The 22,828-nt window shown below is 38.6% G+C and overlaps 1 protein-coding gene across 4 annotated transcripts in view; it reads left to right on the top strand.

Annotated features, from left to right (window-relative positions):
• The window catches only part of Nr2c2 (nuclear receptor subfamily 2 group C member 2), a 62,421-nt gene that overhangs the window by 6,565 nt on the left and 33,028 nt on the right, over positions 1-22,828 (top strand). For 2 of the 4 annotated variants that reach the window (XM_075983454.1, XM_075983456.1), the window contains exons 2-3: positions 21,204-21,243; positions 21,875-21,985. In XM_075983454.1, coding sequence (XP_075839569.1) covers positions 21,914-21,985 — 72 coding nt within the window. In that variant the 5' untranslated portion in view covers positions 21,204-21,243; positions 21,875-21,913. Of the gene's footprint in view, positions 1-5,666; positions 5,751-21,203; positions 21,244-21,874; positions 21,986-22,828 lie in introns of all 4 variants that reach the window. The other 2 variants (XM_075983455.1, XM_075983457.1) reach the window with 2 other exon arrangements.

Raw genomic sequence — 22,828 nt, 5'->3', positions numbered from 1 at the left:
TTTTTGAGAAGGTAAAAGTAGCACCTCAAACAGACAGTAGCTGCAACATACTGAGAGTTCTAGGCCCAATATAAACATTTTACCTAGTCTTGACAGTCTGATGTGGTCAGTATTAGATTAGCTTAGTGTCTGAGCTTCAGAACCAGGGGAGACTTGCTCAGGACAGTAGGCACTTTGACTGTTGTGAAGTTCTGCATCAGGCATGCAGTGCATAAGCATGAGTGATCTGAATCACTTGTTCATGGAAGGAAAGATAGGATCCTAGACTCCTGTTACTGAAGGCAGTTTTTGTGTTTCTGAGTGGTATAGCTACACTTCCTGGCCGCTAAGAGAGGCCAGGTGTTCTCCATCGAGAGCCTGTTCGCTGTGTTAGGATCAGTAAGCCTGCTTAACTGAAGACAGGGTTTCATCAGCTGTCAGTCTTTTGTGAGTCTGGAAGAGTTTGTGTTCTTGTTACCCTGTGGTCTGCACCAGTTTTTACTTATTGTGCCCTGCTGTCAATCATGTGCTGTCCTGGATAAACTCATTGGTTTAAATTAAATTTAAGGATCTGCCTTCACTGTCGTAGATTCCTCACTGGCCCCTGTCTGTAATACTCCTTTTTATGTCACCTCTACCCTGCTATCATAAAAGAATTTCTTTTGTTGAGGGTCAGATATGCTCATGTTAAAACTATTGGTGCTTTCCTTAGCATCCACAGTGTCAGCCTCTGACCTCTCACATAGTTTTTGGCATATTGTTTGCTGTCCCTCAAATACCCTATTCTATGTCAGACCTTCTAGTTTCTTAAGAACAAAACTGTCTGCTTAGAATATTCTCCACTCTCCCTTTCTTTGATAAATTTCTATTTTTCAAATCCTAGCTTAAATATATCTTTAAGATTTTTAATTTTGTATTTGTGCAGAGAAGGAGAGCAGGCACATAGAGGGCAACTTGAGGGAGTTGATTCTTTCCTTTTACCATGTAGATCCTGGGAATCTAACTCAGGTTGTCAGGCTTGAGGGCAAGGCCGCTTTTACTCACTGAGGCCTCTCAGTTATCCGTCTTTTAAGATCTTCATGTTAGTTCCTCCAGCAGAAGGAGTTACTTCTTTCTTGGGACACTAACCATAGCCTTTAAATTGAATCAGATTCATCAAGGACAAGGACTCCCTTATTTTGTTAATTCTCAACCTTCAGCTCATTGTCTGGTCATAGCAATTACTTAATAAGGGTTGTTGGGACTAGTTTACATGTTTTTACTTGCAGTGCTGTGTCATTATAACTTTTCTGACAATTAGTTGGGTTTTCTTCTTTCAGCATAGCTCTGGGTACAGTCTGAGATTAGCTAGCAATCTTTATGTTTCTCTATCACCAGAGCTAGCTGTGTTCTGTCCACAGTGCGTATTAATACAACAACAGCTGTTGGTTACTGTTGGTCTTGCTAAGCTTACCTCCACAAGCCAAGAAGGCTTTCCTTAAAAGCTGTTTCTCTTTTTGGTGATTGGGATCAAACCCAAGGCCTTGCGTGTGCTAAGTAGGCTCTCTATTGCTGAACCACACCTCGAGGTCTCCTAAGTCCTAAAAGCATGTCTGTAATAATAGATTTTAGTTTTGTTGTTTCTAGATTTCAGTTATGAAGTTAGTGACTACAAGTTTTCAAACTACCACAGTTCTTTGAAGCTTGTCATTTTTGGAAGGGAGATGTCCTCTAATTGAAAATTGGTGCTCCATATTTTGCTCCAAAGGCTCTGACCTTCCTCTCCCCATATAACTTTTGTATCTGTGGATTGTCCTGTGGTTGTATCATGATGAGAGAATCTTGTCCACATTATCTTTATTTCAGGAGCCCTGAGTTAAAGGCACCCCCACAGTCCTGCTTTCTGACATCACTTGAGGTTTTATTTGCTTTCTTTTTGCATTGTGTTATCCTACAAAAAGAAGCTTCCATTTGTTTTGGTTTATAACAACATTTTCTAGCATGGTTAAATCAGAACCAGTTTTGACACTCCCCTCCCCCGGTCTGTTCTAGTTGGATATAAATCTCTCAGTTGGAATTGTGGTTGTCTGCAGTTTCTCTGCTCTTACTCTCACCATCTCTGCTTGTCTTTTCAGGAGGCATACATTCCTCCTTTTTCATTTTTATTTAGCAGTTGATGGCTGAAGCTGCTTGGGAGGTAGAAAACCAACATTGAGATCAAGAATTATGGGAATTCAAGAGATGGTCCAGGAAGTGGACAAGACCTGTAAAGGTGTGACAGTGAAATAATGGTGGAAATAAATAGGAAGATAAATGGCCAGTAGTGGAATAGAGAGCCTGCCATTATATCCACACTCAGAAGGAAACTTGAGTTACAGCAGGCTTGGCGTTACAGTTCTGTAATGAAAAGAATACATTGTTCAGTGCATGGTGCTGGCAAATTGATGTCTGTGCCTCACTCATCAAACTCAACCAATGGGAAGATAGATCAAGAGGCTAAAAATGTAAGTGACAGCTGGGCATGGTGGTGCATGCCTTTAATCCCAGCACGCTGCCAGCCTGGTCTACAAAGTGAGTTCCAGCATAGCCAACAATACACAGAGAAACCCTGTCTTGAAAAACCAAACCAAACAAAAACAACAACAACAAGACAACTGCTGTTAATATTACTTTTGGGAGCTGCAGAAATGACTCAGTGGTTAAGAATACTGTCTGCTCGTCCAGAGGACCCGGGTTCAATTCCCAGAACCCACATGGCAGCTCACACTGTCTCTAACTCCCAGTTCCAGGACTTCTGACACTGTTACACAGACATACACACGGGCAAAACACCAATGAACATAAAATAAAAATAAATTATATATTTTAAAAAAATAAAATAAAATTTATTAAAAATGTGAGTAATAGCACTCTTTAGTATTTATAATAAAAATACTTAATATGGTATTTATAGCCCTAGAGTGGGACAGAATGTCCTTAAAACATAAAAATGTAGGCTGCCAGGGTTGGCAGGCTGGTGCAGGATAGGTACTTGGAAGCTCAGTGATCTGAGTTCAGTCTTTAGAACCCTTGTGAAGGCAGAAAGGATCAACTGCAAATTGTCCTCTAACCTCCACATGTGCACCATCACATACACATGCTCCCCTCATTGTATGCTAATAGTGAAAAAATTAATATAAACTGCTCAAATATTGACCCATTCAGCATTAGTATCATACCTCTGTTCATCAAGACATGTTAAAGAAAGTAAACAGAAAATGGGAGATGTTTACAAATGAATACATTTACACAATCAAATAGTATCCAGAATGATTAGCTTTGTAAAGCCTAACAGACATACTCTTTTCTGACTTAATATTTACAGATACTGGTTATTAGAATTATTTTGAGACTCGTAACTCTAAAGTTGTTTGACCCAACAGATTTAAAGTGATTAAAGCTAGGGGTGCAGTTTGGTGATAACATGTTTAAGGCTATAAATTTGGTCCTCAACAATATAAATCAAAAGCAAAAAGAAGCCATAAAATGAACTATTACAGTAAGTTTCTGGGTTGCTAAGCATGAAATTCAGACAATTGTCTATAGGAAACCCCCATGGAAAGATGGGTCTTTTAAAGAATTTTCTGATGTTTCTATAATATTCAATAATAAATCTCTAACAATATTTTGCATATTCAGAGTCACTTATTTTTTACTCAAAGTACAGTTAGCAGAAACACTGATAATGTTTCAGAGTTATGAAATGAGTGGCTTTCTGTCTGGATTTTAGTCCTTGCTATATGTTAACCTAGTGGCTATAATTTACTCTGAGTTATTTTCAGTGCAAGTCTAAACTTCGCACATGTAGATGTTTCTCTAAGTTAGAACCAAATCATAGCAAGACCTAAAACAACACAAAAACCAAAGTGTTCCCTTTTGCATCTTGAGTTTTTTCCCTCTAGAAACAAAAGTTTTACCTACTTATTAAAAAAATAAACAGGCTGGTAATGTAGCTTACTGGTAGAGCATATGCTTATCATGTGTGATGGGCTCTATATTTGATCCCACATACCCTGAAAGAAAACAGTAAAAAGAAGGAAGGACTAAAGTACTACTGCACAGTTCATACCTGGCCTTATGTGAGGTGTGAATCACTGATTATCTGTGACCTGACGTTATGTTCCTGTTGATACCGTACCTGTGCTTACAGGATTATGTCTTTTATGTTGTCAGCCAGTTTCACACTTCATTCACTACTCATCACTTAGGCAGTAAAACAATCTGAATGGGAATTACAGTAATAGAAGTGGTTACCTAATAGTGAGTAGAAAAATACAGAGAATAACCACAGTTAAGAAGCTTGGATATCTGTGCCTTATAGTTAGGAATGCTATAGAAAGATACTCTGTGAAACTGTATTCATTGTATAATAGTCCAAGCAAGCAAATGAGCGCTGTGTACATCTGTGTATATTAAAAGCAGATATATTGTGCAGTAACACTTATGGTTTTTATGTGCAAATCTCTAACATAATTCTGCTAGAGCTTGTTTTCTTGTTCAACCTGGGACCTGCCTAGATGATAATGAATTGTCCCAAATAAACCTGGCTTCTCTGTGGTTCTGAATTTATTGAAAAGTGTGTAGGGGATATTCAGGGAGCTGTCTAGTTTGTGACCAGAACAGATGAAGATTCTATTTGATCAGCAGTGACTGTGTTTAAGTGACTCTGACCTAGGAGGCTAGCAGGCTTTTTGATCTTTAGATGATCTTCCTCAAGTTTTGTGAATGATGGCATCAAATATACTTTTTCTATTAGTGGAAAATTAGGAACTTAATTATTTATAATAACTTTTTAAAAAAATATTTATTTATTATGTATACAATATTCTGTTTGTGTGTACTCATTACAGATGGTTGTGAGCCACCATGTGGTTGCTGAGAATTGAACTCAGGACCTTTGGAAGAGCAGGCAATGCTCTTAACCACTGAGCCATCTCTCTAGCCCCCTTATAATAACTCTTATATATATATGTAGCCAGGTGTAGTGGTGTACTCTTTTAATCCCAGCACTTGGGAGGCAGAGGCAGGTGTGGATCTCTTCGAGTTCAAGGCTAGCCTGGACTACAGAGAGTTCCAGGCCAGCCAGAATTACACAATGAGAACCTGTTTCAAATATATATTAATAAATTGATGGGCACTTTGTTCTTGTTAACATAATCTTTGTCTCTTTGGTGATTATCATTTGTCTTTCAGCCTGTAAATAAAGTGTGTAAGCTGGGCATGGTTTTGCTTCTTGAATTGCCACTAGTAATAAAGGTTTAGTTGATAACACTCTAACAAGCTAGTTATCTAAAACTGGCCTCACACTTTTCTCGAATAGCCACCTTTTTACTCAGTGTGCTGTGACCAAGAGCTATCCAAAAAGATATGTGTAGTACCCCCCTCTGAGAGGTAAACCCAGCAGTCAAAACCAAGAAGATCTGATAGGTAAAGTCCCTCGTTTCTCCATATTTATATCTGCCAAGAGAAATTTCCTAATTGAAATGTTTTTACAAATTTTGGTACACTGATTTTATGGCATATCCGGATATGCTTACCCTGTTGGCTTTGTCTCCTGCAGAAGGCATAGTCCTTGTAAGACAGTATCAAAGATGAATTTTGATGAGTGATAAGTTTCAAGTAGCCTGGTTTTCCACACCTGATAGAAGTTGCTGCATCTTTCCAAACAGGTTCTCTAATGATCTTGCTTCACCATGGCTACAAATATGGAGGGGCTGGTTCAGCACAGAGTGGGGACCCAGCAGGTGGCTGAGGTGAGTGACAGGGGCTAGCACAATAGCTGGCACCCTTGCTTTTGAAAGGGTAGAAATCAGTGTGCTCTGTGGTTTTCAAAATAGTACCGACGAAGTCAGCATATAATTCATATCCAAAGAAGGATGCTGACACTAAATAAAAATAAAATGGCAAGAGCAGATAGATATTGATAAGATTTTTCTGCATGGGCAGGGTGGCTATGTACAATAAGGCAACTTGAAAATTTACCTCAGCCCCAAGTCAACAGAATCTGGTTCTTATTATGCACTATTGTGTCTTAGTTTCTTATATACTTGTTACTGTGCAATGATAGACCAGGTTATTTAACCAATTGCTACTGTCTGTAGTACTGAAATATGAGGGTACTCACCAGACCCAGATAAGAAGTACCAGTAAGTATAATACTAGATGGCTCTCCAATGACCAACATTTATCAGACTTAGGTAAGTGGAGTGAGGAATTTTGTGGCAGATTCTAGGCAAGTTAACATGAGGTGAAACTTAGACAAAAAGTTGAGGCATGATACACCTTGGTATCTGTGGGCAACAGGAGGTGTAGAAGGTGTAGTCAAGGTCAGTCCTTGAAAGGTGTCATTGCTCTATTGTCACTTATAGCATACTTGAATACTCAGTAAACCAGGGTCTATGCAAGGGAAACTCTAACAATAACCTTTTGAAGTTGGTACTGTTATTATTTACAAAACATGTTATTGGCCAAGAGCTTATTGTAGCAGAAAGAGACTCTGACCTAGGTCTTTGTACTTTTGTATACCTCCCTGTTTTATATTACAACCAACCATGTTCCCTTTGAAAAAAAACCCACAAGATTTGCATTTTTGAATTACATTTCTGAAGCAAAGACAAATGTACCAAAGAATGGACATTCAAAGAAAAGACATGTTTGAATGAGTCTATGTGTTTTTTGCTTGAATGTATGTCTGTGTACCATGTGTGTATAGTACCTGCAGAGGTCAGAAGAGGGCATTGGATCCCTGGGAACTAGAGTAAAGATGGTTGTGAGCTACCATGTGGGTGTTAGGAATTGAACCCCAGTTTACTGGAAGAGCAGCCAGTGCTTTTAACCACTGAGCTATTTCTCTGGCCTCTAGAAATATATATATATTTTAATGAATTATTTGTATTTTATGTTCATTGGTGTTTTGCCTATATGTATGTCTGCATGTGAGGGTGTCAGATCCCCTGGAACAGGAGTTACAGATAGTTGTAAGCTGCCATGTGGGTGCTGGGGATTGAACCCAGGTCCTCTGGAAGAGCAGCCAGTGCTCTCTTAACTGCTAAGCCATTTCTCTAGCCCATAGAAATACATTTTAAAAGAAATAGCAGAACTGTGAACATATTGAGGCTTAAATGTTTATATTTGTTACTTTAATTTGTGATAGGAATAATTACTTTGATAATGATGTTGCTTTTTGAGTATTCAGGATCATTTTATATTTAATAAGGATTTCCTGTTGAGGCTGATTTGATATGTATGTACATTGCCCTAAAAGGCCACCATGAATTCTTTAGGGGAAGAAACTAACATTAGTATCAATTCCATGGCTATGTTCATGGATCTGTACATATATGCTAGCTAAAGTTTACTCCTAGGTACCACTCCTAGCCTCATAGTCACTCTTTGATCTGTGGAGAAAGTCTAAATCTTAACAACCTTCATTGCTCTTTTATCATCAGGGCTTTTATCTTCATTGCAGAAAACTTACTGTTTCTGTGTAAGGGAATGTTTTTTTTTTTTTAATATTTATTTATTTATTATGTATACAATATTCTGTCTGTGTGTATGCCTGAAGGCCAGAAGAGGGCACCAGACCTCATTAAAGATGGTTGTGAGCCACCATGTGGTTGCTGGGAATTGAACTCAGGACCTTTGGAAGAGCAGACAATGCTCTTAACCTCTGAGCCATCTCTCCAGCCCCAAGGGAATGTTTTAAAATAGAGCTCTCCCATCTCTGAAACAGTGGTCAGTACTAGTAAGGACATATCCTAAAAGGGAAGAAAGCAGTCATCCCACCAATGTCAGATATCGTAAGTTTTGGATTGTCCAGCTTTTATGAATAAATTTGATTTCTCTGCCCTCTTAGGTACTAGACACATAAGTTCTTATGTTCTTTCCAAAGAAGTACATATATAGCATATGAATTTAGGCCAACATTACTATAGACTTGCAGCACCAAACATAGTAAGCTCATGAACCTCATCCTGTTCTTACCCCTAAATTTGCTATCTTTATTTACCTTCTGCTTATAAAAATGTCTTCATCCTGTTAGTTCTTAACTTAATTAAATGTAGACAATATCTTTTTTGAGAACTTTTTTCTTTGAGATAAAATATACAGATCTTTTTTTAAAAAACATTTATTTATTTATTATGTATACAGTGTTCTTGGTATTCTGTCAACATGTATCTCTGCAGGCCAGAATTGGGCACCAGATCTCATAACAGATGGTTGTGGGCCACCATGTGGTTGCTGGGAATTAAACTCAGGACCTCTGGAAGAGCAGCCAGTGCTCTTAACCTCTGAGCCATCTCTCCAGCCCCAAATATACAGATCTTAAGAGTCTCATTGTAACCATTTTTACTGCTATAAAATAGACACTTAAGTTGTGAAGCAGAAGTCCAGCTCAGTGACACTAAGTATTCACTTGGTGTATATACACTACTCATTTCTAGAACTTTGTCATTATCTATCCCAAGTAGAAACTCTGTTTCTGTTAAATACTTAAAGTCCCCCCCCATTCCCCACTTATGTTCCTAATAACCACTGTTCTGTTTCTGTGAATTTGATTACCCTAGATAGCTCATATGAATAGAATTATGGAATTATCATTTTGTGTCTGACTTACTTGAGTGAGCATAGTGCCCATAAGATTGCTCTATGTTGTCACACGTCATGACTTCTTTCCTTTTTAGGGCCGAATAATACGGGGTTGAAGCTGTATACCATGTTTTGTTTGTTCATCCACTGATAGACATTTGGGTTTCTCTTTCACCTCTTTACTACTGGAGGGCGGCCTGCTTCCAGTTCTGTTTGGATAGCTATCTAGGAGTGAAATTACTGGACCATGTGATGATTCTGTGCTTCAGATTTTAGAGACTACCTTTACTGTTTTCCATGCTGAACACACCTTTTTCATTTCTAACTGGAGCATACAAGTATTACCTTCATGTCCTCCGTAGCTCTTGTTTTGTGTTTTGACAAATGCCATTCTAATAAATAATGATGTGGTATCTGTGATTTTCATTTGTGCTTCCCTAACAATTAGTGACATCCAGCAGCACTTCATGTGCTTATTGATCATAATATATGTTGTCTTTGGATAAATAAATACCTATTCAATCTCTTTGTTCATTAACTTTTTTGATTATTAAACTTACTGTATATTGCTTTGCAAATATGACTCCTTTTCTGTGGCTTGCTTTTTTATTCTCTCAGTAGTGTCCTTTAAAGATTTATTTTTGTGTATGGGTGTGTGCCCCCAGAGGCTCTGGAGCTAGGGCTACAAGTGGTTGTGAGCCACCTGAGTAATGCTCTGTTAAACTTTGTTCATTAATTTAGTGCCCATCAACCCACCTTTTCCATTCTTCTTTCTTTCTTTACCTATTCTCACCAAAAGTTTATTTTTGATGAATTCTAATTTTTTCATTTGATTCCTTGATTTTGGTATCATATCCAAGGATTTATTGCAAAATCCAATGTCATGAAGGCTTTTCTATGATTTTAAGGCATGAACTTGGCAGCATTCTTTTTTGTTTTCTTTTCTCTTTTTTTAATTGATATTTATTGAGCTCTACATTTTTCTCTGCTCCCCTCCCTGGCTCTCCCCTCCCCCTCTTCAACCCTCCCTCAAGGTCCCCATGCTCCCAATTTACTCAGGAGATCTTGTCTTTTTCTACTTTCTACTTCCCATGTAGATTAGATCTATGTAAGCCTCTCTTAGTGTCCTCATTGTTGTCTAAGTTCTCTGGGATTGTGGTGTGTAGGCTGGCTTTCTTTTTGTATGTATTGTTCTTAACACAACTTTCTGAAAAATTGTCCTTTCCCCCATTGAATGACTTGGCATCCTTGTCAAGAAACATTTGACTGACTTTGCTGTTCAAGTCTTATATTTCACAGTAACCTGAACTTGACTTGATCTTTGTACTTAACATTTTATTTGCATCTGTGTTGGTAAATTGGATTAACTTTGAGTTTTTCTTAAGTTTGGTATTAGTATTGCTAGCCTCATAATGAGATGAGAGAATGGTCCTTCGGTTTTTATCCTTTGATAGTTTATATGAAATTGGAATTGGCACTCCTCATAGAATTTGCCTGTAAAACCCTTGAAGTTTGGAAGGATTTTTTTAACTACCCTTTAAAAAAAGTAATTTGTTTATTCTACTTAAGCTTTAAAATTTATCAGCACATGTATATGATAAATAATGCTTATACCCACTATCCCACCCTCTTTATCCCTGTGCTATATAGTTTTGATGTCAACTTGATAAAAAACAGAGTTATTTTGGAAGTGGGAACCTCGGTTACGAAAATGCCCCTACCAGATTGGCCTGTGGTCAAGCCTGTGGGGCATTTTCTTGACGATTATGTGAAGGAACCTAAATTACTGTGGGGTGTCAACCCTGGATAGGTGATCCTGGGTGCTATAAGAAAACAGGCTGAGCAAGCCAGTAAGAAGTTCCTTCATAGCCTCTACTTTAGTTCCTGCCTTCAATTCCTACCCTGACTTCCCTCAGTGATGGGCTATTACCTGGAAGTGTAAGATAAAATAAACTCTGTCTTCCCCAGCTTGATTTTGGTCAGGGTACTTATCACAGAAATAGAAACCTTAATGAGACATTCCCCTCTTCCTCTAGAGCCACTATGTGGTCATGGTGTGACAAATCTTTTGGCACTTGGGTAACTTGTCAGTGGCTACACCACTGAAAACAGTGACTTCCACCCCTAGCACCCATCCCCTGCTGGTATCTCTCTGGGAGAAGGGCCAAGGACCCATGAAAACCCTCCTTACCCTTTTCCTGTACAGGTAACTACAGCTGCTATGAGTTTATAAGTACAATGTCAATCTTAGAAGACAATTTTCCACAGCTTTCTCTCACTCTCTGCCTCTGAAACCTGCTGCACAGATGATGCAAAAGAGGGGTCACTACCCAGTGACCCTCCAGTGACCCTTTGCCATACTAACTTTGATGGTCATTTGAAACAGATACCAAAGGAGAATGTGGTTCATTTCAGTCTAGGCTCCTTGCAACCCTTCCCCTTTTAGTCATTTGCATTGTTCATTATTTTGCCCAGCAGTTATGAATTCAGAAGTTTCTTGTTGAGATTTCAGCATGTTAGGTCTGTTTGCTGGTTTTCTATACTGTGTTTGAACTGTTTTGCCCCATGGAAATGTTGCAACTTAAATCCAGAACAAATTGTTTATTTAGAAGTCTTGTTACCTGCACACTGACTCCATGTTTTGCAGATATTCCTCAACCTAAATGTTTGTTTTTCAGCAGATGACTGTGTGGGAGGCAGTGCTGTTCAGTGATGGAAGAATGTGAGAAAGTCTGAAGTTAGTTTAGGAGAACCCATCCATGTCCTGGGTTTATGTTATAAACTTGAAGACAGGCACTGAGCTGTACTTACGGGATGTCTAATTAGCACACCAAAGAACTAGGCAAAGTTCCAGGATTAAGTCTGCAAAGCACAAAGACATTATATTCTTTCTCTAAGATAGTGTTGTTCATTCGCTAAGCATTCACTGTGAGCCTAGAGGAGAAATAGTCATGTATTTCTGTTCTTAGGTCATTGAACAGATCGAGTGCCCTGTAATGAGTGCCAAGATCCAGGACTTTGGAGCCTACAGGAGACATTCAGGCCACAGGAACTGAATTTATTTTAGTTAGACTCTAGAAACAGTAAAGGTGACCCCTGTGTCAGAAAGGCACATGTAATTTTAGAAAGAAGTGAAGTTCAGCTACTGCCTTCACCCTTTCAGTCTGAGCTGATAAGGTCTTTGTCCAAATACACCTTCATAACCTAGTCTGCACACAGTTTTATAGAATTCTTGATTTATTTGTTTTGCAATACAGTGCTGTCTTCTCCTCCTCCTCTTCCTCCTCCTCCTTCTCCTTTTCCTTTTTCTCCTCCTCCTTCCCCCCCCCCCATTGTGTTTTTCTGTGTATCCCTGGCTGTCAAGGAACTTACTCTGTAGACCAGGCTGGCCTTGAACTCAGAGATCCACCTGCCACTGGCTCTCAAAGACTGGGATTAAAGGTGTGCACCACCACCCAGCTCAGGTCTTCTGTAGCCCAAATTTTTGATTCTAGTCTCCCTAACCAGAGCCTCCTTGGTGCTGGGACTATAGGAGTGTTACCACACCCAAATAAGTATTGCTCGGAACCCAGGACCTTTTCATATTAAACAAGGCTCTACCATTGAGTCACATTCTCAACTCCTAGAGTTCTTTGTACTAGCAATTTTCTCATTAAAGCATAAGTATTCTACTCAGGGTATAACACACACACACACGCACACACGCACACACACACACCTGCATGTGTCTGGAAGTTGTACTTGACAAGTGTTTCTGTCTTCTGCAAGGTAAGAAGTTGAAGAGATAAAATTAGCCAGGGCTGTGGCAAAAACTGTTAGCTGGCACTAAGATGGCACACAGGGAAAGACAGAAAGCAGAGGCTTAAACTATATGGAAGTATATCTAGTGTTTTTATATTTTGTTTATTCAGGCTGACCTTTTATCACTGTGCTGAATAGATCTCAATATATATATGGATTTCTAGGACTATTTGTAATGCTAGTCTCTAAATTCAGATGCCTACAAGCATTTCTTAGAGGTCCTGTTATGACACCACTTAGCCTTCAAGTAAGACCATTTTTATGCTACTTCTGACAACATTGTGATGTGTGACCTTAGTTGTCAATTTAACTAGGACTGAGAAATGGAAGAGCAGTAAAAAGTACACCCTGTTGTATTTGCAGAAGCGTTTCACGAGACAGATATATGAAGACATTGTCCTGTCAAATGGATTCATTCCTTGATGGAGTTATAATGTGATGACATTAGTAGGAAGTGGTGAAATGGAAGTTGTGGTTCTATCTCTAAGGCTTTAGGAATCTAAGACTACTAGTCTATCACTTCCAGAATTGAGTATGCGTACACTGACTTCCAAGGATGCTTGAAGCTATTCACTCAACCTAAAATTTAATACTGCGCCCATTACCAGTATAATCCCTTGTTGTATGAAGTTCCTTCTTTGTTCCTGGCTGCTCAGAACCGAAATAATCAAACAGAAACCATAATATTTGCAATACTGTTTGGCCAATAGCTTAAGCGTATTTCTGATTAACTCATATCTTAACCCATCTCCATTAATCTGTGTATTGCCACAAGGCTGTGGTTTACTCGGCGTCTGTCTCTGGCGGGACTACATGGCTTCTCCCTGACTCTGCTTTCTTTCTCCCAGCATTCAATTTAGTTTTCCCCACCTACCTCTATTCTGCCCTGCACAGCATACAGAGGGGAATCCCACATCAATCCCTCACCCAATACAGGTAGAGTCCTTTTGGCTTCTGATATAAATGAGATTGAACATAGGGCATTTGTGCAGTTAGGCAAGCACTATATCATTGTGCTTCAACTGTAACTATGTGTTTCTGAAGTAAAAGGAGTCAATGAGAGAAAGAGAATGTTTCCATGTAACTATTAGCCAGGTTGAGAATAGAGGACTTGGGATGTAGCTCAGTTAGCAGAGTGCTTGGCTAGCATATACAAATCACCCACATGTAATTCCAGTATTTGGGTGGTGGAAGATCAAAACCTATTCTAGGCTGCATAATGAGTTTGATTAGTCTTGCATACATGATATCCTGTCTCCAAAAGACAGAAAGGGATGCCAGGGAAGAGAAGGAGGGAGAGAAAAAATAATTTTCTCAATTCCAAAGTCTCTTAATACTTTCCATTCATTCCTCCCCCCTCCTCAGAGTTCACCTCTGCACTGTTTCTTATACTAGTAATTAAATGGGGGGGGGGGTTGGCTTTTTGAGATAGGATCTTTCTTGCTCTATAGCCCAGACTGGCTTCCAACTGTGGATTTTTATGTCTTGGCCACTAAGTGCTGAGATTAGAGGTGTACAAACCTAACCCCAAGTAGGGAATTTTGTTCATTTTTTTTAAAAAAAATATTTAAACATAATTCACAATAATAGAATTTACATATTTTATCTCTTCTTTCTAAATCCAGAGCATTTTCAGCAAGCCTCAAAGAAACCTCTTAGCTTTCAGCCTGTTTTATATAGTCTGGAGAGTGATGTACAATGCCCATATTTTTGTTTTTGAATGAGTATTTAGGTAAAAGAGGGAATGGTAAGAGATAGACAGACATTATCAAAGCTAGTGCCCAAAACATCTTGAAGAAATTGACTGGGGTCATTAAGGTAGTTGTCTGGAATTTCCAGTAAAGACAGTTTCCAGAGCAGAGTGTTCCTGTTGTAGAATATTGTTTTAACTGGGCAAAGCTGTTTATGCTGCATTTTTTAATTATGTAAAGATATGTTGCATTTGTTTCACCTTGCCTTCCTAAGGCACCTGATTGGTTTAATAAAAAGCCAAATGGCCAATAGCTAGGCAGGAGAGGGATAGGCATGCTGGCAGGCAGAGATAATTAGTAGGATGAGAAATCTAGGCTCGAGAAAAAGGAGAAGAGGAATGAAGAGAATGAGTGAGAAAGAGAGGGACATACCTGAAGCCAGAAGCCAGAGCCTCGAGGCGCCAGTCAAGAGAAGCAGGGAAAGTAAGATACACAGAAGGAAAGAAAGGTAAAAAAGTCCCGAGCAAAACATAGATTTTAGGTGTAGTTTTCCTATGCTAGCAGCTGCTTCCAAATAATCACTCAGAAACTTAAAATATTAATTGTAAATGCTCAGCCAATAGCTCAGGCTTGTTACCAGCTATAACTCTTACATTTTAAATTAATCCTTATTTTTTATCTATGCTTCGCCATGTGGCTTGGTATCTTCTCTCAGCATGGCGTGCTCATCTTGAGAACCCTGCATCTGCTGATGACACCTCTGATTCCACCCTTCATCCCAGCATCCTTAGTTTGGTTGTTCTGCCTATACTTTCTGCCTGCCTACCAGCCAGTCAGCTTTTTATTAAACCAATTTGAGTGACAAATCTTTACAGGGTACAAAAGGATTATTCCACAGCAGTAGATTGTTGTAGAATATTATTTTAAGATGTGTTGCATTTGTTTATGCCATGGGGTATTTGTTTAATAATGCAAAGTTGTGTTGCATTCTTTTGTGTTACATTTGTTTAACTCTGAAGCTGAGTTATTTTGCCTGTCTAAAACACTTGATGGTCTAATAATGAGCTGAACAGCCAGTAACAAGTCAGGAGCAAGGATAGGTTGGACTGGCAGGCAGAGAGAATAAATAGGAGAAATCTGGGAGGCGTGAAGGAGCAAGAAAACAAGAAAGATGTTAGGGGCCAGCCATAGAGTAAGAGTGAAAGTAAGATATATAAGAAAAGGGGAAAGCCCAGAGGCAAAAGGTAGATGAAATACTTTAAGAAAAGTTAAACAAGCTAAGCTAAGACTGAGCATTCATAGCTAAGAATAAGCCTTCGTGTATTTATTTGGGAGCTGGGTGATGGACTCACTCCCCCCAAAAAAAGCCAAAAAAGAGTAAAGAGCCCAAAGAGTAAAAAAAAAATTCAACAACATTTTGGCATTCCAAGGTGGGACTAGAGTAAAAGAAAATCCAACAATAGTAGGTAAAGAGAAACAGATTAAAATAAGAGCTAAGTTAAGACTGAACATTCAAAACTAATAATAAGTCTCCGTGCTGTGATTTGGGAGCTGGTTGGTGATCCACAAGAAAAAGCCTGGTACTTTTTTTGGGGAGGTGGGGGCTGGGTGTGAAAACCTGCAAGCTTAGGGTTAATATAGCAGTTGGCTAACTTTCTCTCTTTACTGGCGAGATCTCCCTAACTCTTCGCTTCCACACAACCCCACCTTTGAAAAAAAAAACCACTCTAAGTCTCTAAGATCCTCCTTGTTACTTCCAAAGCTACAGATTTATAGTATGGCTTTAAATTTTTGTGTATGGTTTGATGTCAAAATTAGATTTTTTTGTAACAGGAAAGAAATGAAAAGAGCTGGGCACAGTGAAACACACATGTAATCCTAGCATGTGGGAGGCAAGGCAGGAGAATTTCAAGTTTAAGGTCAGTCTGTGCTACATAGCGAGCTGGACTGTCAAACAGGAGAGAAAAGGAAATGAAAAGAAAAATTCTGTTTAGATGCTCAGCCATACAATTCATCATATTGTAGCAACAATATTTCAACTCTGTTTAATTGAACTTAGGGAATTTTTCGGGAAGTTTATGATAATGATGCCTGCCCTTTGAGTGTAGACTAAGTGCTTGCTATTCATTGAGCCTCACACCATTCTATGAAATGATAGCAGTATGTCATTATTGAATTTGAGGAAATTTAATTTATATAAACTGGCTCATTCAGGGTCCTGTGTCAGCCATCTTTTCAAGATCTCATAGTCTGCGGGAACTCAAGCAATGCTGGCTGCTTTAAAAACTAGTTGCAGTTGGCCGGGCGGTGGTGGCGCACGCCTTTAATCCCAGCACTTGGGAGGCAGAGGCAGGCGGATCTCTGTGAGTTTGAGACCAGCCTGGTCTACAAGAGCTAGTTCCAGGACAGGCTCCAAAACCACAGAGAAACCATGCCTCGAAAAACCAAAAAAAAAAAAAAAAAAAAAAGAATGTTGAAAACTAGTTGCAGTTAAGATTTAAAAAAGCTTCAGAGTGGAGAGGAGACTTAGCAGTTAAAAGTACTCACTCCTCTCACTCAGAACCTAAGTTCAGTTTCCAGCACCCACATGGTAGCTCACAACCACCTTTAACTCCATTTCTTCTTTTTGTCTCTTTTGGCACATGTGTACATGTGGCGCACAGATATACATGCAGGCAAAACACTCATGCACATAAAATTTGGAGACTAATATTAGATGAACCCAAATTTTAAATGTTCACTATTTAGAAGCATGTAATGAATGGACAAAACTTTTTTTTAAAATATTTATTTATTTTATGCAATATTCTTTCTGTATGTATGCCTGAAGGCCAGAAGAGGGCACCATTACAGATGGTTGTAAGCCACCATGTGGTTGCTGGGAATTGAACTCAGGACCTTTGGAAGAGCAGGCAATGCTCTTAACTGCTGAGCCATCTCTCCAGCCCCTGGACAAAACTTTTTATCCTTGGAGACTATGTACATGAACAATGCTAGAAGAGAGGTCTTGGGATGCAGCTTCAGCACTTCTGTCTTGTCTGTCTTAGTCAAGAGAGCAAAGGAGTCTGTATGAAGCTTTCCTAAGCTAACTACCACTATAATATTGTGTGCTCTGTTATTTTTTGGACTGAACTTGGTGATAAAAGTTGATGCTTACGAAAGAAAACATTTTAATATATCTAGTCATTTCCATATACTTTTTTAGTGTGGGATACCCTTTTACAATATAAGGTTTAGTGGCACTATTTTTATTATCTAATTCAAAATTTATTTCATCATTCCAAATTGTCTAAGTTAGGGTTTCAATTGCTGTGAAAAAGACAGCAGGACAACTCTTATAAAGGAGAACATTTAATTGTAGTGACTTACAGTTCAGAAGTTTAGTCTATTATTGTCATGACCAGACATGGAGGCAGACATGCTGCTGGAGCTGAGAGAATCCCACATCTTGATAGGCAGACAACAGGATGTGAACTGAGGCACTGGCATGACTTAAGCATACATGAGACCTTAAAGCCCACCTTCACAGTGACACACTTCCTCCAACAAGACCACACCTACTTCAACAAAGCCACACATCCTAATGGTGCCACTCCCTTTGGGGGCCATTTTCTTTCAAACCACCACATACATTGAAGTATCCCCCACTCCCTACGTTGCCTCAGCCCAAAGTAATCAGTGATCTATTTTCTTCCTTTATAGATTTGCCTATTCTGGACATTTTATATAGATGGGATGAAACTAGTCTTCTGTGACTGGTTTATCTGAGTTGTAGCATGTGTCAATACACATCTCTTTCTAAATTTTTTTTTTTAGATTTATTTATGTGTATGAATGTTTTGCCTGCATGTATGTATATTTTGTTCATGCTTGATAGCCTTGAAAGTTAGAAGATGGCTTTAGATTCTCTGGAACTGAAGTTATAGACAGTTTCAAGTAATTAGGGGGTGCTAGGACTCAAACCTGCGTCTTAACCACTGAATCAACTCTATAGCCCCCATACCCTTTCCTATTACCAAGCAGTATTCATTGTTGTCTGGACTCTCTTGTGTGAAATACCTACCACAGTTAATATATTGTCTTGAGCATATTTAGCAGTATAATTGCAGAATTATGTTGCAGCTGTTTCAGTCTGTCCACATTGTCACCAGTACTTGTTATTGGCCTATGTTTTCATTACTGTTGTCGTCATCCCAGTGAATGTGAAGTGGTATCTTACTGTGATTTTTTTTTTTGACTTGCATTCCCTAGTAACTAAGGATATATAGGGATCTTTTATTGTGCTTATTGGTCATTTGTATATTTTGTTAATGGATGCCCCCCCCCATGTATATGTTGTGTGATGCAGTCCAGATAACTGAACCCCATAGCCTAGTATGTGGAAGGCACATGACTCGGCTACATTTTAATTTAAAGCAATTCTTTATATGTTATGTGTAGATCTTCATATGTGATTTTCAAGCATTTCTTCCATTTATATGGTTCATCTTTTCTTGTTGGTGTTAGTATCTTTGGACATAGAAGCTTTTAATGGGGTGCTGGGAAGATGCTAGTCAGTAAAGTGCTTGCTGGATGTAGTGATAGGAGTTAGTAATTCCAGCCTGGAGAGGTAGATAGAGGTGGGCAGCTGGGACTCTCTGGCCAGCCAGTCTAGCCTTCCTAGTGAGTTCCAGGCCAGTGAGAGATTTAACCTAAACATAAGTCAATGACACCTGAGACTATTATCTATCTTGTACAAACACTTATAAGTTTTTAATTTTGAAAATGTGCAATTATCAGATTTTTTTGCTGTTAACTTATGCTCTCAGTGACATCCAAAATCCATCACTTAAATCCAAGTTATACCTGTTTTCTTGCGAGAGTTTTAATGTTTTAACTCTTCTATTTTGATTTTTAATCCATTTTGAGCAGTATTTATTTATTTATTTATTTATTTATTTATTTATTTATTTATTTTTTATATTTATTTATTTATTATGGATACAATATTCTGTTTGCATATATGCCTGCTAGAAGAGGACACCAGACCTCATTACAGATGGTTGTTAGCCACCATGTGGTTGCTGGGAATCGAACTCGGGTCCTTTGGAAGAGCACACAGTGCTCTTAACCGCTGAGCCATCTCTCCAGCCCTTTATTTTTTATTTATGTTTTTTTGAGGCAGGGTTTCTTGTATTGCAATCTTTAATTCATTTTGAACTTTGTTTTATTTATTTGTTTGTTTTTGGTTTTTGGAGACAGGGTTTTTCTGAGTAACAGTTCCGGCTACCCTGAAACTCACTTTGTAGACCAGACTGGCCTTGAACTCACAGAGATCCACTTGCTTCTGCCTCCTGAGTACTGGGATTAAAGGTATGTGCTACCACAACCCACCTGAATTTTATTTATGATGTATAGCTATCACCATTTGTTATAAAGATTATTCTTTGCCCATTTATAACCAAATTTGGTCCTTTGGTGAGTGAACACAGCCAGCAGATACAACCAGAAGATGGGATTGGAGGGACTCTTAACTACTTTTACTCTAACAGCAAGTAAGGAGAGCCCTTACCATGATTCAAAGCATTGCACCCTGAGCAAGGATTTTCTATCAGGAAAGCCCATGTATGTTCACTTGTAAAGACTCATTCCTGGAGGTAAACATACTTTCTGAGCATGCTCAGTTTGAATGTCAGATTCTCTGAAACTGGAGTTGAGGTTGACTGTGAGCTGCCATATGGGTGCCAAGAAGCAAACCTGAGTCCTCCACAGAATAGCTAGTTTTTTAATTGCTGAGCCATTTCTGTGTTTTCTTTATCCATTCATCTGTTAATGACACTTGAGTGATCCCGTAACTTTGTTATTTTGAATACTACATTGAAATGTAAACAGTGCTTTCATTTTAGATCTTGTAGCTAAATACTAGAAGTGAGTGGTGGATCCCAGATTGCTTTGATTATATAGGTTTTATCAAATGTAGAAGTGTTGAGTCCTCCTACATCTTCATTTTCTTTGTTTTGTTCTGGGTTCCTTGCATTTCACATGAACTTTATGATCAGCAGATCAAATTATGAAATGGGAAAAAGTACCTGGGATTTCAACAGGGATGACATTGAATTTGTCAGTTTAGGAAAGGGTGCTAATTAGCATTATGTTTTGGTCTATGAACAGAGTTGTGTTTCTATTTAAGCTGTCTTAATTCTTGCAGTGGTATTTTCTGGAGATTTTTATATTTGTTTGATGGGTGTTTTTTGTTTGTTTTCTTTTTCTTCTTTTGGACAAGTTCTCACTCTATAGCCCAGTCAGAGGTACATAGAATTTATGTGTCTCTGGTTGGCCTCTCACTTTCTGCTGCCTCAAGTTTCTGGGATTACATGTTTGAGCCATCACATCTGGCTTGTTTATACTTACTTTGTTAAATTTATTCCCACATTTTGTTCTTTTTTTATGTTATCAGTGAGATTATTTCCTTAATATTGTTTTCAGATTGTTTATTGCCAGTGTATAGAATACATTTATTTTTATTCGTGAGGGAAGTTTTGTGGATTCTGTAAGGTTTTATGTAAGAACACGTATATGGAGATGATTGATACATTCTGCTTCCCTCCTTTTTCTTCCTCTTTTACTCTCATTTTTCCTCCTTACAGTTTTCTTTTCTCTCTATCTTCTTTCTTGACTAGCAGTTCCAGTACAATTATATAGTGATAAAAACATACCTTGTCTTGTTTCTCACCTTGGGGGAAAGCTTTGTTCCCTATCTTCTATCAGATTGAGGGCACTCCTTATTTCTAACTTGTTGTCTTTCTTTTCTTATAAAAGAGTGTTGGATTTTGTCAAATGCTTTCTGTTTGTTCTGTCCATTAAAGTAATCTTGCAGCGTTTGGCAAACTGATTCATGCATTGAACCAGCCTTGCACTCTTTGGGTAAGCTGCACTTAGGAATGCTACTGGATTCAGTTTCCTTTCTTTGATTGAGTTTTTATATCTGTATTTGTAAGATAATGTTCATTACATATTTAGTTTTGAGCAATATTGACCTCACAGAGTAAATTATGGAAACATATTTTTAGATGGGGGGACAAGACACCGTTGCCTGGTGTTGGTTCATGATAGCCTTTTAATCAAAATACTGTCTTCTCACTTCAGGTACCCAGGTGACCACTCAGCACGTTGACCCTCACCTTTGGTAGGTATCTTTGTATTTGTGGTGAACTTTGCCCAACTTCATTCTTCCTGGGTCTAGGAGGTTGTCAAGACCTGTCCAAAAATGCCTGCTTTCAGTAATTTTCAGAGCCATGCTGGCTCTTTGCTTTCTATCCCTAGCAATGTTGTGAAAGACTTTCTATTAAAGTCATCACAGAGGAGAGTTTTACAGCTGGCTTTGGAAACAGTGAAAAAAAAATCAAAGAGCATGTCCTAAAAAAAGTTATTTTTGATAGCTTTTTTTTTCCTTTTTTAAAGGTCATGAAAAGTAAAATTGATTTGGTTTGTCCTTGTGCTTTCAACATCAGAAGCAGCTATTTTAAGAAGTGTTTTCTTGGGACAATCATGGACAGTATCTCACTACTTCCTTTGTTGTCCTATTTTGATACCTCAAAATTCAAGTTTATCACTCTAGGCCACAGCAGAGCAAGGGCCATGCTTGTGCTAGACAAGGTAGTACTTACTTGTAATTCTGGTACTTGGGAGGTAGAGACAGGAAAGTCAGTAGTTCAGTAGTTCAAAGCCAGCATGAAGACCAGACCCTGCCTTTAAAAAAGAAAGAAAAGTATAGTCCTCAGGAAATCACTTCCTAAGCCCCATATTCTCATCCATAGGTACCACGTACACAGACCTCTCGGCCGGAATCTCCAGGGATGACCAGCCCCTCCCCGCGCATCCAGATAATTTCCACCGACTCTGCGGTAGCCTCACCTCAGCGCATTCAGGTACTTAAGTTAGTTTCACTGGATTTTCTTCATTCTGTCCAAAACCAAACTTGCCTAAGAGATTCACTACAGAGTATATATACCTCTTGGCATCAAGTATAAGTGTGAGCTCATTTGTTTAGAAAGCAACAGTTAATGGTTTATTTAAGTTACTTTTAAAGCATAAGTATGGACTGTTGCTTCAAATTCCTGGATGATGTACCATTTTATTATTTACTTGTTTTCAAATTGAGAGGCAATATATATATCCTATTAAATTAGGGACTCCTGCTTGTAGTCACATCCAGTGACCTGACTTCATTGGTATTTTAGTTGGAGCAATGACAGTTTTAATGCTTCACTTTTTCTATTTGGAAGATATATATAATAGTAGATCTCGCCCCAGGATTTTGTGAGGAATCAGCAGGTATAATGCTTTTAAAATGCTTAGAAAGGTGTCTTGTACATAATCATGTTAAATATGTATTATCTATACATAGTAACTAGTAGTAGCAGTAGCAGCAGTAGTGTTAACTATTATTTAAGCAGGGACAGAGCTGTGAATCTGCCCTTAACAAAAAGACTTTGAAAATTATGACAAGAAACTGGGAGGAAGGGATAACACATTGATCTTTGATTACTCAGCTGAATCAGAACATATGAACAGAAATGAACACCCCCCCCCCCCAAAAATACCAAAACCACCTGTTACATGAGTGTGAAAAATAGCAGGGTTGGGACAGCAGGATGCCTCAGCAAGTAAAAGCACCTGCTAAGAAACCATGGTGATTTGAGCTGTCATAGAACCTAAGGAGGAGAGAAGAGACTCCTAAAAGTTGTCCTCAAATCTCTACATGGACACCA

Source organism: Microtus pennsylvanicus, chromosome 8 (genome assembly GCF_037038515.1).
Source record: "Microtus pennsylvanicus isolate mMicPen1 chromosome 8, mMicPen1.hap1, whole genome shotgun sequence".
NCBI classification, from domain to species: domain Eukaryota; kingdom Metazoa; phylum Chordata; class Mammalia; order Rodentia; family Cricetidae; genus Microtus; species Microtus pennsylvanicus.
Note: the sequence above shows the minus strand (reverse complement) of the source record. Positions and strands in the feature narration are given on the sequence as shown.